At 58.1% G+C, this 16,368-nt stretch overlaps 2 protein-coding genes across 4 annotated transcripts; both read left to right on the top strand.

Annotated features, from left to right (window-relative positions):
- The first annotated feature begins 35 nt into the window (after positions 1-35).
- On the top strand, positions 36-5,947 carry FOXRED1 (FAD dependent oxidoreductase domain containing 1). 2 transcript variants are annotated; one of them, XM_082493835.1, is made up of 10 exons: positions 36-177; positions 1,120-1,358; positions 1,458-1,568; positions 1,692-1,810; positions 1,939-2,033; positions 2,283-2,384; positions 2,489-2,565; positions 2,663-2,808; positions 3,406-3,535; positions 5,428-5,947. In XM_082493835.1, exons 1-10 carry the CDS (start codon positions 51-53, stop codon positions 5,785-5,787), a joined length of 1,506 nt encoding a protein of 501 aa, XP_082349961.1. In that variant the 5' UTR covers positions 36-50; the 3' UTR covers positions 5,788-5,947. The 2 variants fall into 2 exon arrangements, with proteins under 2 accessions (XP_082349961.1, XP_082349960.1); XM_082493834.1 differs by having other exon boundaries at positions 39-177; positions 1,117-1,358.
- A 1,763-nt stretch (positions 5,948-7,710) lies between these two features.
- LOC309680270 (etoposide-induced protein 2.4 homolog) lies at positions 7,711-15,656 on the top strand. 2 transcript variants are annotated; one of them, XM_082493821.1, is made up of 11 exons: positions 7,711-7,804; positions 9,663-9,810; positions 10,910-11,055; positions 12,923-12,983; positions 13,536-13,602; positions 13,689-13,813; positions 14,085-14,204; positions 14,335-14,446; positions 14,632-14,743; positions 14,851-14,925; positions 15,058-15,656. In XM_082493821.1, the coding sequence occupies exons 2-11, from the start codon at positions 9,769-9,771 to the stop codon at positions 15,236-15,238; spliced, it is 1,041 nt and encodes a 346-aa protein (XP_082349947.1). In that variant the 5' UTR covers positions 7,711-7,804; positions 9,663-9,768; the 3' UTR covers positions 15,239-15,656. The 2 variants fall into 2 exon arrangements, with proteins under 2 accessions (XP_082349947.1, XP_082349948.1); XM_082493822.1 differs by lacking the exon at positions 7,711-7,804 and having other exon boundaries at positions 9,577-9,810.
- Positions 15,657-16,368: the final 712 nt, after the last annotated feature.

Genomic DNA, 16,368 nt, shown 5'->3' with positions numbered 1-16,368 from the left:
GCGTAGCGGAGGGGGCGTGGTTAGCCGGGCGAGGGGCGGGGCCAGGTGGCATGCTGCGGTGGGGGCGCGCTCTGTGCCCGCTTAGGCGGGGGGGCCCGAGGGGGTCCCCAGGACCGGGGGGGGCTCCGGGCCGCCCCCTCCGCACCGCCGCCCCCCTCAGCTCCGATATCTTCCGCGGTGAGACCGGGAGGGGGGGGTGCTCCTGGGAACCGGGTTGGGGGGGGCCGGGGAACGGGGGGATTTGGGGGGTCACGGGAGGAATGGAGTGGGGGGGGTGTCGCAGGGAACGGGGAGGGGGGTCAAAGGGGTGGGGGGGTCCCGGGGAATGGGGGGGGGGGGGTCGCTGAGGGGCCTAGGAGGGGTTATGGGGAGGTCCAGGGAATGGGGGGGTCGCTGCGGAGGGTTATAAGGGTGTCCCAGGGGACTGGGGGGGTCCCAGAGGGACCTGGGGGGCTGGAGGGGGGATCCTGGGGTGTCCCGGGGGGCTGGGGCGGTCCCAGGGGGGACTGGAGGTGTTCCAGGGGAAACTGGAGGGGGACGTAGGGGTAAGGTCAAGGGGGGTCCCAGGGGGGACTGGGTGGTCCCGGCTGGGGGGCTTGGGGGGGGGGTGTCCTAGGGGGCCGGGGGAGGTCCTGGAGGGGGTTCCAGAGGGGACCAGAGGGACCCAGGAGGGACTGGGGGAGGTCCCAGGGGACTTGGGGTCCCGGGGGAGGGGGGTTAGGGGTTCGCAGGGGTCTGGGGTAGTCCTGGGGGGTCCCAGGAGGGACTGGGGAGGGGGTCCCAGGGGACTGTGGGAGATCTTGGATGCGGGGGGGGGGGGCCCAGAAGGTACTGGGGGGAGCCCAGAGGGGACTGGAGGGGGTCCCAGAAGACTGGGGAAGGGACCTGGGGGTTTCCAGGGGACCCAGGGTGTTTTGGGGGGGGGTCCCAGGGAGGCCTGGGGGGAGTCCAGGGAACGGGGGGGGGGGGGGGGCGAGAGGGGGGTGGCCTGGGGGGGGGGGGGACGGTCCGGGTGATTCAGAGGGGACTGGGGGGGGGCCCAGGGGGGCTGCCAGCTAGTCCCCCTCCCCCTCCCAAGTCTGGCAGCCCCCCCCACCCCCCCCCCAAATATCCCAGCAGAGCTGGGGCAGGGTCTGGGGCGCCTGGGGCAGACTCTGAAGGATCAGGTGCCGGTGTGGGGGGGTATGGAGGGGGGCTGGACCCCCCCGGGAACCCCCCCGGGCCCTCGCCCCCCCGAAGAAGCCGACGTGGTGGTGGTGGGGGGCGGCGTGGTGGGCTGGTCGGTGGCGTACTGGCTGAAGGCGCTGGAGAACCAGCGGCACGGCATGAGGGTGCTGGTGGTGGAGCGGGACCCCACGGTGAGACACCCCCCTCCCAGGGTGGGGTACGGCCTTGGGGACCCCCCGCTTATCTTTTTTTTGCTGGGGGGGGGGGGGGGTGTGTGTGTTCTCCTTTAGTATTCCCAAGCCTCCACGGTGCTGTCGGTGGGGGGGATCCGGCAGCAGTTTTCCCTGCCGGAAAATATCCGCATGTCCCGTTTCTCCGCCAGGTTCCTCCGCAACATCAATGTACGTTGGGTTATTTTTTTTTTGGGGGGGGGGAGGGAGATATGTGTTATTTTAGGGTGGGGGGGGATGTTCAGCCCGGCTCATCGGTGTGCCCCCCCTCCCCCCCCTCCTTCCTTCTTCCAGGAATACCTTGGAGTGCCCAACGAGCCCCCCATCGACATCCAGTTCCAGCCTTCGGGGTACCTCTTCCTCGCCCCCCCGCAGGGTGCTGCCGCGCTGGAGGCCACCGTCCGGCTCCAAAGGTTTGGGGGGGGGGGGGGGGTGGCGACACAGGTCAGGTTTTGGGGTTTTATTTTCATGGGGTGGTTGTTGGGGTGGCTCATCCTGACACACATCCCCCCCCCCTTCTCCGCACGCTGCCCATCCCTAGGGAGGAAGGGGCGCAGGTGGCCCTGCTGTCCCCCACCCAGCTGAAGGCGAAATTCCCCTGGATAGACACGGAGGACGTGGCCGTGGCATCCTATGGTACGGTGGGGGGGGGGGGGTAAGGTGACCCCCCCCCCCCCCAACACCCATCCTCCTCCTCCCCATCCTCATCCCCTTCTTCATCCCGCTGGGTTCATCCTTCATCCCCACTTTATTTGGGGAAAAGGGGGTCCAGTTCAGCCCCCCCTCCCCCCCCCTAAATTGGGTTTTCTTTTTGGGGGGGGGGTTGTCACGCTGTTGTTTCCGCCTCCCCACCATGCTTGGTTCCCCCCCCCCCCCCCCCCCCAGGTCTGGAGGATGAAGGCTGGTTTGACCCCTGGACCCTCCTCAACGCTTTCCGGCGCAAAGCCACATCCCTGGGGGTCCAGAGCTGCTCCGGGGAGGTGCGAGGTGAGGAGGGGGGGACACACACAGCGGGGTTCCCCCTGCCCCCCCACTCCAGGGACCCCCCCATCTCACCATCCCCCCCCCCCCCCAAAAAAAAAAACCTCCAGGTTTCGTCACCTCGGCTGAGGACACGATGCCACCGCGGGAACCGACGCTGGCGACCGCCCGCATCAAATACGTCCACGTGAGTGCCTGTATCCCCCCCCCACGTGTGTCCGTGACCCCCCCCTCAATCCCCACGTTTATGTGACACTTTTCCCATCCCCCCCCTCCCCGGGCAGATCCACATGCCGGACAGCCTGGAGTACCAGCCGGTCGCTTGCGCCATCGTGGTCAACGCCGCCGGCGCTTGGGCCGGGAAACTGCTGGAGACGGCCGGGCTGCCGGGGGAGCTGTGCCCCCCCCTGCCCATCCAGCCCAGGAAGAGGTGCGGGGGGCAATTTTGGGGGGGGGGGGGGGAACATACTGACATCAGCTCTGTGTCACGGGTGAACCCCCATGGGGGGACACAGCTCAGCACCCTTTTTTTTTTTTCCAGGGGGGTGAACCCCTTGGGTGTTTGTTTTTTTTTTTTTGGGGGGGGGTCACATCCCAGCACCCAACATCCCTCTGGCTTCAAGGGTTGGGGAGAGTGAACCCCTTGGTGCTTTTTTTTTGGGGGGGGGTGTCACATCCTGGTACCCACCACCTCTCCATTCTGGTGGGGAGCAATGTGAACCCCTCGATACTATTTTTTTTTTGGGGGGGGGGGGGGGACGACACGACAGCCCAGCACCCAGCACCTCTCCATCATCAAGGGTGGGGTGGTGAACCCTTTAATCCTTTTATTTTGGGGGGGGGGGGGGGTGTGTGTGTAACATCCCAGTACCCACCACCCCTCCAATGTGGTGGGGAGTGATGTGAACCCCTCAATGCTATTTTTTTGGGGGGGGGGGAGGGGGACGGGACATCCCGTCCCGTCCCCCATCTTGGTGCAGCCTCAGCCCTATATTTTTGGGGGGACACACCCCCCCCATCCCTACAGGTACGTGTACTCCTGGCACTGCCCTGACGGTCCCGGCTTCTCCTGCCCTCTCCTCGTCGACACCACCGGCGCTTATTTTCGCCGCGACGGCATCGCCGGCAACTACCTGGGCGGCATGAGCCCCCCCGAGGTGAGCCCGGAGGTGGGGGTCCTCCCTATGGATGGGTGAAGAAGGAGCTCCTGGAGAAACTCGAGCTCCACAAGGAAGCCCGGAGTGGGTGGAAGCAAGGACAGGCAGCCTGGGAGGAACGCGGAGATGTTGTCCGAGCAGTCGGGGACCAGGTTAGGAATTAAATCCGGATGCAAGAAAAGCTTCTACGGGTACGTCGGTGGCAAAAGGAAGACTAGGGAAGTTGTGGGACTTCTCCTGAAGGAAACGGGAGACCTGGTCGCCCGGATTATGGAGAAGGTTGAGGTGCTCATTGACTTTTTTGCCTCCATCTTCACCGGCAAGGGCTCTATCCACACCGCCCCGGTCGCAGAAGGCAACGGCAGGGACTGGGAGAATGAGGAACTGTAGGAGAACACCAGATTGGAGGCCACCAGAGGAACCTGAAGGTACGCAAGTCCACAGGACCTGCTAAGATTCGTCCGCGGGTCCCGAGGGAACTGGATGAAGTTGCCAAGCCACTATCCAGCAGATATATTTAAAAGACGTGGAGGTGCGGTGCTGAGGGACGCGGTTCAGAGGTAACTTGGCAGTGCTGAGTTCGTGGTTGAACTTAATGATCTTAAAGGTCTCTTCTAACCCAAGTGATTGTATGGTTCTGTAGTTGAGAAGTCGTGACAGTCCGGGGAAGGTCCTGCTGAGTGGAAAAGGGGAAATATAACCCCCGTTTTCGGAAAGGGGATAAAGAGAAGACCCGGGGAACTACAGGCCGGTCAGTCTCACCTCTGCGCCCGGCAAGATCGTGGAGGAGATCCTCCTGGAAACTCTGCTGCGGCACATGGAAAATAAGGAGGTGATCAGTGACGGCCAACACGGCTTCACTAAGGGCAAATCCTGCCTGACAAATTTGGTGGCCTTCTACGACAGCGTTACAGCGTCGGTCGATAAAGGGAGAGCAACAGATGTCATCTACCTGAACTTGGGCAAAGCACAAGACACTGTCCCGCGCGACACCCCGGTCTCCAAATTGGAGAGACGCGGATTTGCTGGATGGACCACTCCGTGGATAAGGAATTGCCTGGGTGGTCAGACTCAAAGAGTTGTGGTCCATGGCTCAACGTCCAAGTGGTGACCAGTGAGGAGTGGTGTTCCTCAGGGGTTGGTACCGTGACCGGGGCTGTTTAACATCTTTGTCGGTGACATGGACAGTTGGGACTGAGTGCACCCTCAGCAAGTTTGACAATGTGTCATCGGCACGCTGGAAGGAAGTGATGCCATCCGGAGGGACCTGGACAGGCTGGAGAGGTGGGCCCGTGCCAACCTCAGGAAGTTCAACCAGGCCAAGCGCGAGGTCCTGCACATGGGTGGGGACAATCCCAAGTCCAAATCCAGGCTTGGCGGGGAATGGCTGGAGAGCGGCCCTGAGGAGCAGGACTTGGGGGTGATGGTGGATGAGAAGCTCAACATGAGCCGGCGAAACGAGATCACAGCCCAGAAGGCCGACCGTGTCCTGGGCTGCATCAGAAGAAGCGTGGCCAGCAGGGGGAGGGGGGGATTGTGCCCCTCTGCTGAGCTCTGGGGAGACCCCACCTGGGGCACTGCATCCAGCTTTGGACTCCTCAGCACAAGAAGGCCACGGAGCTGTTGGAGATAGTCCAGAGGAGACCCTGGAGATGCTGGGAGGGCTGGAGGCACTCTGCTGGGAGGACAGGCTGGGAGAGTTGGGGGGGTTCAGCCTGGAGAAGAGAAGGCTCCGCGGAGACCTCAGAGCCCCTTCCAGTGCCTGAAGGGGCTCCAGGAGAGCTGGGGAGAGCTGGAACGAGATGGTCTTCAAGATCCCTTCCAACCTAAACCATTCTATGATTCTATATTGTTTAACCACCCACCCTCCCCTCAATTAATTTTTTTTCCAGGAGGAAGAGCCGGATCCGGGCGATCTCTCGGTGGACCACGAGTTTTTCCAGGAGCAGGTCTGGCCCCGGTTGGCTCGCCGCGTCCCGGCTTTCGCATCCCTCCGTCCTCGAGGAGCTTGGGCGGGTTATTACGACCACAACGCCTTCGATCGTAACGGGGTGCTGGGTCCTCACCCCAAATTAGAGAACCTCTTTTTAGCCGCCGGTTTTAGCGGCCACGGGTTACAACACGCGCCCGCCGCCGGCAGAGCCGTGGCCGAGCTGGTGGTGAAGGGCGGCTACGAGAGCTTGGACCTGCGGAGGTTGGGATGGGGGAGGTTGGCGGAGGGGGAACCGTTGGAGGAGGAAGGGGTGGTGTGATGCGATGCGATGCGATGCGATGCGATGCGATGCGATGCGATGCGATGCGATGCGATGGGGGGGTGGGGGGAGGCACGGCACTGGGGAAACTGAGGCACGGCACTGGGGCAACTGGAGGTTGGTGGTGTGCCCTGCGGAAATAAAAGAAATGATGATTGTGCTGGGGGGGTTAAATGGGGAGGGGGGGTCTGGGACACCCTCCCACCACACACACACACGCGCTGGGGCTGTCCCCTAACCCACCCGTCACCCCCACCTCTACGCTGGTACAGCCTGTCTACATGTCCCCAGTATCCCCCCCCCCCCCAGTGTCCCCCAGTATCCCCCCAGCCCAAGTGCCCCCAATATACCACCCCCCCCCCATACCCCGGGGTCCCTACTGCCCCCCCAGTGCCCCCCAGCCCACTGCTCCAGTCCCAGTGTCCCCACTCCCCCCATTCCCTCCGTTACGTTCCTATGCGCCCACTCCCAGTGTCCCCAGTGACCCCCGCCAGTGTCCCCCCCAGTGCTCCCATTATCCCTCCAGTGCCTCCAGCCCCAGTATCCCCATTACCCCTCATTAATCCCAGTATGCCCCCAGTATCTCTCCAAACCCCCTCATTACCCCCCCAGTGTCCCCCATTACCCCTCCGTTATCCCCTATTACCTCCCCAGTATCCCCCATAACCCCCATTATCCTCCCAATATCCTCCCAGTATCACCCATTATCCCTCATTACCTCCCAGTATCCCTCCATAATCCCTCATTACCCCCCCAGTATCTCCCATTACTCCCCAATATCCCCCATTACTCCCTATTATCCCCCATTACCCCCAGTATACCTCCATAACCCCTCATTACTCCCCAGTATCCCCCATTACCCTCATCTCCCAATTACCCCCCCGTATCCCCCATAACCCCCCCAGTATCCCCCATTACCCCCAGTATCCTCCTAGTAACCCCCATGACCCCTCATTAGCCCCCAGTATCCCCCTACAACCCCCCATTACCCCCAGTATCCCCCCATTACTCCCCAGTATCCCCATTACCTTCCAGTATCCCACTACCCCCAGTATCCCCCCATTACTCCCCAGTATCATCTTGTTACCCCCCCATTATCCCCATTACCCCCCAGTATTCCCCTATTATCCCGCAGTATCCCACCATTACCCCCCAGTATCCCCCCGTTATCCCACCAGTATTCCCTATTACCCCCAGTATCCCCCCATTACCCTCCCAGTATCCCCATTACACACCCATTATCCCCCATCACCCCCCCAGTATCCCCATTACCCACCCATTCTCCCCCATTACCCCTCAGCATCCCCCCATTATCCCACCAGTATCCCCCCATTATCCCACCAGTGTTCCCCATTACCCCCAGTATTCCCCATTATCCCACCAGTATTCTCCATTACCCCCCAGTATCCCCCAATATCCCCCCCATTATCCCACCAGTATTCCCCATTACCCCCAGTATTCCCCATTATCCCACCAGTATTCTCCATTACCCCCCAGTATCCCCCAATATCCCCCCATTATCCCACCGGTATTCCCCATTACCCCCAGTATTCCCTATTATCCCACCAGTATTCTCCATTACCCCCCAGTATCCCCCCATTATCCCACCAGTATCCCCCAATATCCCCCCATTATCCCACCAATATTCCCCATTACCCCCAGTATTCCCTATTATCCCACCAGTATTCTCCATTACCCCCCAGTATCCCCCCATTATCCCCCAATATCCCCCATTACCCCCCCAGTGTTCCCCATTACCCCCAGTAACCCCCAGTATCCCCCATTCCCCCGCCCACCTGGCGCCCCCTGGTGGCGCTGCGCTGCCGGTGGGCCGCAGCAGTGCGCATGCGCCGCTGCGGTGTGCTGGGTCGTCAGCGCGCATGCGCAGAAGGAGGGCGCCGGTGCGCCTGCGCATGGGGCGGGGCGGCGGCGCATGCGCGGTGCGTGGCGGCCGGGCCGCCGGGAGCTGGGCCGCCTGCCGCGCCGTGCGCCCCCGGCCCGCAGCCCGCGGCCGCCGGTGAGTGACCGAGCCGGGGGGGTGGAGAGGGCGGGGAGAGCTCTGAGGTGGCCGTGGGGGCAGCCGTGAGGTTACTGCGGGCCACACGGGGGGGAGGCTTACCCGCGGGAAGCGGGAGGGCAGTCCTGAGGTAACTGTGGGCCTCGGGGGACCTGTGGGGCAACCCTGAGGTAATTCTGCGTCCCGGGGGAAACCGTGGGGCAACCATGAGGTAATTTTGGGCTTCGTGGGGCAACCATGAGGTAATTTCGGGCACCGTGGAGCTCCGTGGGTCAGCCCTGAGGTAACTGTGGGCGGCGGGGGGACCGTGGGAGCAGCCCTGAGGTAATTCTGGGCCTCAGGGACGCCGTGGGGCAGCCCTGAGGTAACTGTGTTCCTCCCCGCTTCCCTCGGAGACTGTGGGGACAGCCCTGAGGTAAAATAGGGCCCCCCACCCCGGATAAACTCTAGGGGTCACCCCTCTGCCAATAACCACGGGGGCAGCTCTGAGGTAAATTCCCCCCGCAATGTAACCATGGGGGTCACCCCAGTTAACAGCAGGTGGAGACGATTCTCCCCCCACCACCACCACCACCACCTGCAGCATAACTGTGGGGTAGGCCTGGGCTCCCCATCCCGAGCACCTCTGGGGTGCCATGAGGTTTCTCCCCCCCTGCACAGTAACCCCCAAGGCTGGGGTGTCACCCAGGAATACCCCTGGGTAAAAATAAGTCAGGCAGGGCTTTATGTGGAATCCGGGACCGTACGGCAGTCAGGTCTCGCTGTATCGAAGGCATACATTTCCAAGCCTGAAGGGTGGTGAGGCACAGCTGCCTGGAACAAAGAAAATGCTTGTTTCTGCCTTTTTGTCTGTGCCGCGGCTCTGCCAGTGCAACCCAGACCTCGGACACCTGGCTAAAGTGAAAAGACCCCGACGCTGTGTGTCCACCTCCAAAGGTTTGATTTTAGGGTGAAGGTGCCTGTGATTAACTTGACTTTAATAAAGCTGGAGGCCAATTCTGCTTCCACAGTTCCATCTGAACTGGCATTCACTGCTTCGCAGGAGTGCAGTTCAAACCCTGGCAGGTTTTGTCTTGGAATAACCAAAATAAAAACCTTTCTCTTTTTTTTTTTCTTTTTTTAAATTACTTTCAATTGTTTGTATTCTGCGCTGTGTATTACAAAGCAACAGCAACACTGACATATAATAGGCCTTGCGATACCAGCCTGCCGGTAGCTCCTGCCTAGGAGAAGCGAGCAGCTTGAATTCCTGCTTGAATACTCCATGAGTATTATTAGCTGATGATTTTAATTTTTTTTTTTTTTTTTTTTGCTTAATTCAGACACTGTGTATTACTGTGGCACTTTACAAGAAGCAGAAGACTCAGCGCAACATGTTTTGCAAAGGGCTGTTTGGAGTAATTACTGCTTTGGGCAAAAGCTTATGGGACAGCTCAAGAGCAGCCTTTGTTTTGCAAGGCTCCTAATTGTAGACCTGGAGTTTCTTACCTAGTGCATGAGGAAGAGCAGGGGTGGAGCTGTAAAGTGTTAAATTAACGCTGGATTTAGCAAAGATGTTTTCACACCTCTCTGGGCTGGCTCTGCCGGCTTTTCGCTTCCAAAAATGAGGAGCCCAGCATGGCGTTCTGCTGCGTAGAAATACAGGCTCTGCTGTTCCTGAGACTCCGCGTTCGTTAATACAAGATACCGTGGAATTAAGAGGATGGGTCTGTAAGTTTGAGGGTGGCTGCCTGATGGGAAGCCAGTGAAGGCAGGGAAGGCTGTTGGAAATCGCCGGGGTGTGATTTAGCTTGTAATTACCCCACTCAGACTGATGCTGTTAACACCAGCTGTGGTCCTGTGTTGTCTCTCTCCACAGGCTCCATCCGTTTCCCATCTCTCCAGGATGAGAGAGGTTTGGGTTCGGCTTTTCCCCTCTCCCTGTAGTTGATAGTTTTGGAACCAGAGGTGATGCTGGAGTCGAGATGGCAGACAGCGTGAAAACCTTCCTTCATGACCTCGTCAGGGTAAGTCTCTGCGTTTCAAGTCCTCTGTCGTAGGGAATGGTCTCATTTGCTTCGTTGACTGTGGGTCTTCTGCAGGGAGCAGCTTGCTTCCTATGTCATCAAGGGTGGATTAAAAATTTTGAAGGAAAAGGGGCTTTTAAAGATCTGTGGCGCACTGGCCACAGTCTAAAGCGGGAGGACTTGTGTCATTTCATGGTGCTCTCACACCATCTGTAAAGCAGTGGGTAGAGCAGCTCATGTCATTCATTTCCACCTCGTTAGGTACTAGCAGCATCATGTTCTGCCATTTCAGCCACACACATTTGGCATCAAAATTTATTCGCTTTGGTCAAAAACTTCACAGAGCAAGCTGTCATGTGGGTCATCTGGCTAGTGATGCTGTCCTGGCTCACGCTAGCATCCTTGTGGTCTTTATTTGGAAGTGAAATTTTGATAATGATGGCTGTGATATCGTCTGGAGCCGAAAATAACTGCCTGGGGAGTTCTAGGAGGTGGCACTCCTGGTCTTTTAAATTGTAAAAGTGAGTAATGCAAGTGCTTCTGGGCACTTTCCTGTTAACAGGTTTGCATGGATGTGGCTGATGAGAGGATGTTTCTGGGACAAGGACAGGTGCTTTTGTTTGTAAAGGAGTAAGCATCAAGCTCGTACGTACAGTCAGGCCACGAGGACTTTGCGCATCCTAAATGTTTTGTATAATTCTATTTTATTAGCCGTAGAAATGCTGGCAGGGGAAGAAGGGCTTTCTGCCAGGCAGAAGAAACGGGCTGTGAGAGATCTGACTCTTTGGCTTTTGCCAGAGTTATAAATAGCAGAGATTGGATGAGAAATCACACCTTTAAAAAAAAAAAAGTACTGCTGCTCCTAAAGATGCTGGAACATGCGGTGATTTAGGTCACTGGGCCACGGACAACAGTCGGTGTTGCTGCTCCAAACCTTGGCTCTGGCTGCGCCTGGATTCCCCTGCTAGCCAGGGAGCGGGGCTGGCCACGTCCAAGTCCCTTTCCGTAACCGGGAGGTTTTCCATGGCCTGGGTCCGCCACATCCCATTCCTCCTCTCTCTGCGGGGTGGAATGTGATGGCCTCTCCCCGTGTCCGCAGGGGATTAAGGACTCCATCTGGGGCATCTGCACCATCTCCAAGCTGGATGCCCGGATCCAGCAGAAAAGGGAAGAGCAGAGGCGGAGGAGAGCAAACAGCGCGCTGGCCCAGCGGAGGTTTCACATGGAAGAGAAGAAGCAAGAGAAGTGAGTATGGGGCCTGACGGGTCATAAATTGGGTAATTCCCTCCTTTTAGCCCATGGAAGGCAGGGAGGGAGAGCGCGACTCTGCCCCGAGCTTTAAAGAGCCCGATGAATTGCAAAACTTCGGCGAGTGCGATTTGGCAGTGCTTGTGCTTTTTTTTTTTTTTTTTTTTCTCCTCTTAAACATCCGTCGTATCACAGTTGTGTGGCTAAAAGGGAAGTTGAGGCAAGCGGGGTTTAAGAAATAAAGTCATTATTGTTGCCCGCACTTGCGAAGATCTCCGTAAAAATACTTGACAGAACTGACAGAGCCCTGCGAGCCGGGTTTCGGCGAAAGCAGAACTTGTGGTGTGTGTTTGCAAATGGTTCATAAACCCGATCGCACTGAAGCGCGGAGCCAATAAATACGAAAAAGGTGATGTGAAACGCCCTTTTCCCACTGTGTGTGATGAAACTGGAACTATTGTCGTGAGATAAGTCAGACTTTTTACGTTGTTTGACAACTAAGAGTATGCGATTAGTTTGAAATAATAATAGAAGGTATGGAGCTCTGTAAGCTGAAAGAACGTGGGTTTCTGGGTTTCTTTTCTTCCTGAACCCTCGTGCTGTCTCAAAGATACGCCGTTGTTGTTGGTAGCCATGGGATCGGGGCAGAAGCGGCAGCTCACATCTGATTTACGTGTCTGGGGCAGATCGAGTATCATTTTTTTCCCCCAGCCCTGCCACGTTCTGCATCCGCTAAGGCTGGAAATGCCAGAATTATGTCCACGTGGGAGCAAAACAGCATCTGTTCTTCTGTCTGAACTCCCGAGCCGCGCTGAGGTGTTTCTCCGCTGCCCTAATTACAGCCAGGCTGGCATTTCACGCAGTCAAAAAGACATTTTTAACACATGTTTACAAATTATTCTGACTAGCTCGGCGGTAGTCTGACATTATTTCAAGATGATGGAAAAATCTCCTGTGTCCCATGGTCCTGATCATCCACGGAGGTGTCTGCCTATGCCCTCGAGGAGTTATATATATTTTGGGGGGACTCAGCAGTCGTATTTTTCTGGTTTTCCGAGGGAGGAATAACCCCCTGCACTGGTACAGGTTGGGGGTTGACCTGCTGGAGAGCAGAGGGACCTGGGAGTCCTGGTGGACAACAAGTTGCCCGCGAGCCAGCAATGTGCCCTGGTGGCCAAGGTGGCCAATGGCATCCTGGTGTGCACTAAAAAGAGCGTGGCCACAGGTGGAGGGAGGTCATCCTCCCCCTCTGCTCTGCCCTGGTGAGGCCACATCTGGAGCACTGTGTCCAGTTCTGGGCTCCCCAGTTCAAGACAGACAGGGAACTGCTGGAGAGGGTCCAGTGGAGGCTACGGAGATGCTCAGGGGACCGGAGCATCTCTCTGCTGAGGGAAGGCTGAGAGCCCCGGGGCTGTTCAGCCTGGAGAAGAGAAGGCTGAGAGGGGATCTCATCAATGCTGATCAATATCTAAAGGGCGGGTGGCAAGAGGATGGGGCCAGACTCTTTCCAACGGTGCCCAGCGACAGGACAAGGGGCAACGGGCCCAAACTGGAACAGGGGAAATTCCATCTCAACATGGGGAAAAACTTCTTTCCTGTGAGGGTGGCAGAGCACTGGCACAGGCTGCCCAGAGAGGTGTGGAGTCTCCTTCTCTGGAGATATTCCACCCCCGCCTGGATGCGTTCCTGTCCAACCTGCTGTGGGTGACCCTGCTCTGGCCAGGGGGGTTGGACCGGATGATCTCCAGAGGTCCCTTCCAACCTCAGCCGTTCCGCGACTCTGTGAAGCAGTCTGTCGCTTGTTGGGGGGGACGTTTGTCCGGGCGCTGGGACCTGAACGCGTCTCGCCCGTCTCTCTCTGCAGCGAACCCCGGATAGTGAGCCGGATATTTCAGTGTTGTGCCTGGAACGGAGGCGTATTCTGGGTAAGTGGGTATTTTTATTTGTGTGGGGTTTTGGTTTTTTTTTTTTTCCCTACGTTAAAAACCCCGGGAAAGCCCAGCCCGTGTTTGCGGGAATCGGTAGGCGCTCCCAGTCCCGACGCCGTATTTTAAGGATGTAGGATCGTAGACTCACTTGGGAAACCTGCGCGTTAAACCCCAGCTGCTTCTCTAAATAGTCGCCTGCAGTCTGTGATACTGATTTACCGAACTGAATATCGATATTTTAAAGACGTTTCCCCAGCTCTGACGTTTCGTGAGGCTGATCCTTAACGGAGCGGACGCTCGGCAGCCCAATAAATCGCCGGCTTCGTTTTTCCGTCAGCCTGTGAGACAGATAGAAGGAACCGGTGTGGAAATGTTAAAAATCAAGTGCTCAGTTGTAGGTTTTGGCTGTGTTTAAGCAGAGAGCCTCAGTCCTCCGCTCGTGGAGGAGTGGGAAGAGGGTCTGCCCTAAGATGAGTCGTTAGGGCAGCGCAAGAAACGACCGTGCAGCACCTCATCGACATCCCTTCTTGTCTTCTTTTTCCCCTCTAGCTTAGTCTCTTCTTGTTTTACCGCGTATTTATACCTGTCCTTCAGTCGGTCACGGCACAGATCATCGGTAAGTCCCTTTCCTGTTTGTAGGGTGGAACGAGGAGGTTCCTACACCGGTTCCTCACACGTTCCTCCCTGTCCCGTCTTCCCAAGGTGACCCTTCCTTGCACGGCGATGTCTGGTCCTGGCTGGAGTTCATCCTCACTTCCATTTTCAGCGCCCTCTGGGTCCTTCCCCTCTTTGTGCTCAGTAAGGTCGTCAATGCCATCTGGTTTCAGGTAGGTGACAGGGACCGGGGGAATCTCGGACCAGGGGAATCACCTTGTTAAGGTGGCACAAGGCGGGGGGCGGCCTTTCGGCGCGGGATGAAATCCCACCCCAAAAATGGGCTCTGAATGGGCAAAACCAGCTCATCTCACCTCTTCCGAACTTCATTTTCCCCACGCCCATGTTTCTCTCTTGAATTTCTTTCCTTCAAGCCTCTTTTTTTTTTTTTTTTTTTTTTTTATATTTGTTGGGTTTTTTTTCTCCTCCTCCACCACCCCGCAGGACATCGCGGATCTGGCGTTCGAAGTGTCCGGCAGGAAGCCTCATCCCTTTCCCAGCGTCAGCAAAATCATCGCCGACATGTTGTTCAACCTTTTGCTGCAGGCGCTCTTCCTCATCCAGGTGAGACGACAGCCGCACCCCCAAAACAAAGCAACCCCCTGCCACGTTCTCCCCCAAATCCAGAGAATCCAGAGCTTTTTTTTTTTATTTTAATTTTTTTTTTAATTAATTATTATTTTTTAACCCCCAGGGAATGATCGTGAGCCTCTTCCCCATCGACCTGGTGGGCCAGCTGATCAGCCTCCTCCACATGTCCCTGCTCTACTCCCTCTACTGCTTCGAGTACCGCTGGTTTAACAAAGGTGAGAGCTGCTGCCCCCCTCCGGGCTGGAATTTGGCCGGATTGAGGGTCTGAGGCTGATTTTTTTTTTTTTTTTTTTTAATTTTTTTTTTCCCCCTTCAATTTTTAATTGGAATGAAGTGTGACAGAGGTGTCTCTCTCTCCTCCTCTCCTGGGTTGATTCCCGCCGGTTTTTCTTCTCGCCAGGCATTGAGATGCACCAACGGTTGTCCAACATCGAGAGAAACTGGCCCTACTACTTCGGCTTTGGCTTGCCGCTGGCTTTCCTCACGGCGATGCAATCCTCTTACATCATCAGGTGAGTCGCCGGGAGGGCGGGTGCCCGTTTCCCGACTCCACCCCTTTTATTATTTTTCTCATTTTATTATTTTTCTTATTCTTTTTTTTTTTTTTTTCTCCTTCCAGCGGTTGCCTCTTCTCCATCCTTTTCCCTCTCTTCATCATCAGCGCCAACGAAGCGAGGACCCCTGGCAAAACTTAGTGAGTACCGACCTCCGCCGTTCCCTAAATACCCTTAAATCCCCCCAAACCTCACCTGCTGCTCCCTGAAATCCCACAGCGAGCGGGGGCATTTCCCGGTGCCGGGAGCTGATGGGCTCTCTTCCTTTTCAGCCACTTCCAGCTCCGGCTCTTCTCCTTGGTGGTTTTCCTCAGCAACAGACTCTTTCACAAGACCGTTTACCTTCAGTCCGCCCTCGGCGGTGCTTCCCCTTCCTCTTCCTCTTCCTCCTCCGACCGTCTCCTCTCCCCCCAGCCCTCTCCTGCCAAACACACGGCTGCTCTGGGCCACTGAGCCCCTCCAAACCCTGACCCGGGGACAGGCGGGACACGCAGGACCCAGCCTGCCGAGGCGTCGAGGTCGGTTCTGCGTCTCCCCTCGCCACCATGGAAATTTTGGTTTTTTGGGGGGAAAGACAAAACAAACAAAAAATGTGGATTTTTAACACCTTTGTGAGTTTCGAAGAGCCGGCTCGCGTCCCCCCATGGTTTTATAGTGGACTCTTTTTGTACCCGTGCCATCTCCCCACCGTCGAGCGCCGCGCTACCCCCCTCCCCGTGCATGTACTGTTTCTGTAGGGTCGGGGGAGGAACCGGTGATGTCCCAAAACCCCGAGGGGTTTGGGGTTTGTTTGTTTTTTTTTTTTTTTGGGCCGGTTTATCGACTTTTCTCTAGTCTTTTCACACTGAAACATTAAACAGAGGAATCACGATTCGCAGCCGTCCTGTGCCTGCCCCTCTCTCTCAGCTGGACGGGGGTGGGGTGGGGTGTGTGCCCCTCGGCGGGGCCACCGCGGAGCGGGGCCGGGCGACGGAGGCTCGCCACCCACGTGGCGCTACCCACGTGGCGGGAGCCGCCCGCTTCCGCATCCGCCCACGTGATGAGCCTCGCCCCGCCCCTCCGAGCGCCCCAAGCCTCGGCGGACACGTCACGGCTCGCTCTCCGCCAGCCCCACCCATCGGAAGGCGCCGCAGGCAGCCCGCCCCGCCCCGCCGCCCCGCGTCGCGGCCAATGAACGCCGCCGTATCTGGAGTGGCGTCGGTGAGGACCAATGGCGGGCGGGCGGGGCGGGGCGGGGGAGGGCCGCGGCGGCGGGTGAGGGCGGCTGCGCGGGGCGGATGGCCGGGGCGGCGGGGCCGAGCGCGGCGCCGGGGTGAGGGCCGCGGCCCCGGGGGCGCGGTGGGGGCTGTCCTGTGCCGAGGGGGGGCTGTGGGGCGGGGAGGGTCGTGGGGTGAGGGGGTCGTGTGATCCTCAAGGCCTGTGGGGCGGGGGGTGCCTGGGCCTTGTGGGGTGTCGGGGCCTTGTGGGGTGAGGGGGGCCTGGGCCTTGTGGGGTGAGGGAGCTGTGAGGTGAGCGGTGCCCGGGCCTGTGGGGCGAGGGGCTGGGGGGTTATGGGGTGCCCAGGTCTCTAGGGTGAGGAAGCT

The sequence above is a fragment of the Vanellus vanellus genome (genome assembly GCF_965231255.1).
Source record: "Vanellus vanellus genome assembly, chromosome: 21".
In the NCBI taxonomy this organism is placed as follows: Eukaryota; Metazoa; Chordata; class Aves; order Charadriiformes; family Charadriidae; genus Vanellus; species Vanellus vanellus.
This window is presented reverse-complemented; position numbering and strand designations above follow the sequence as displayed.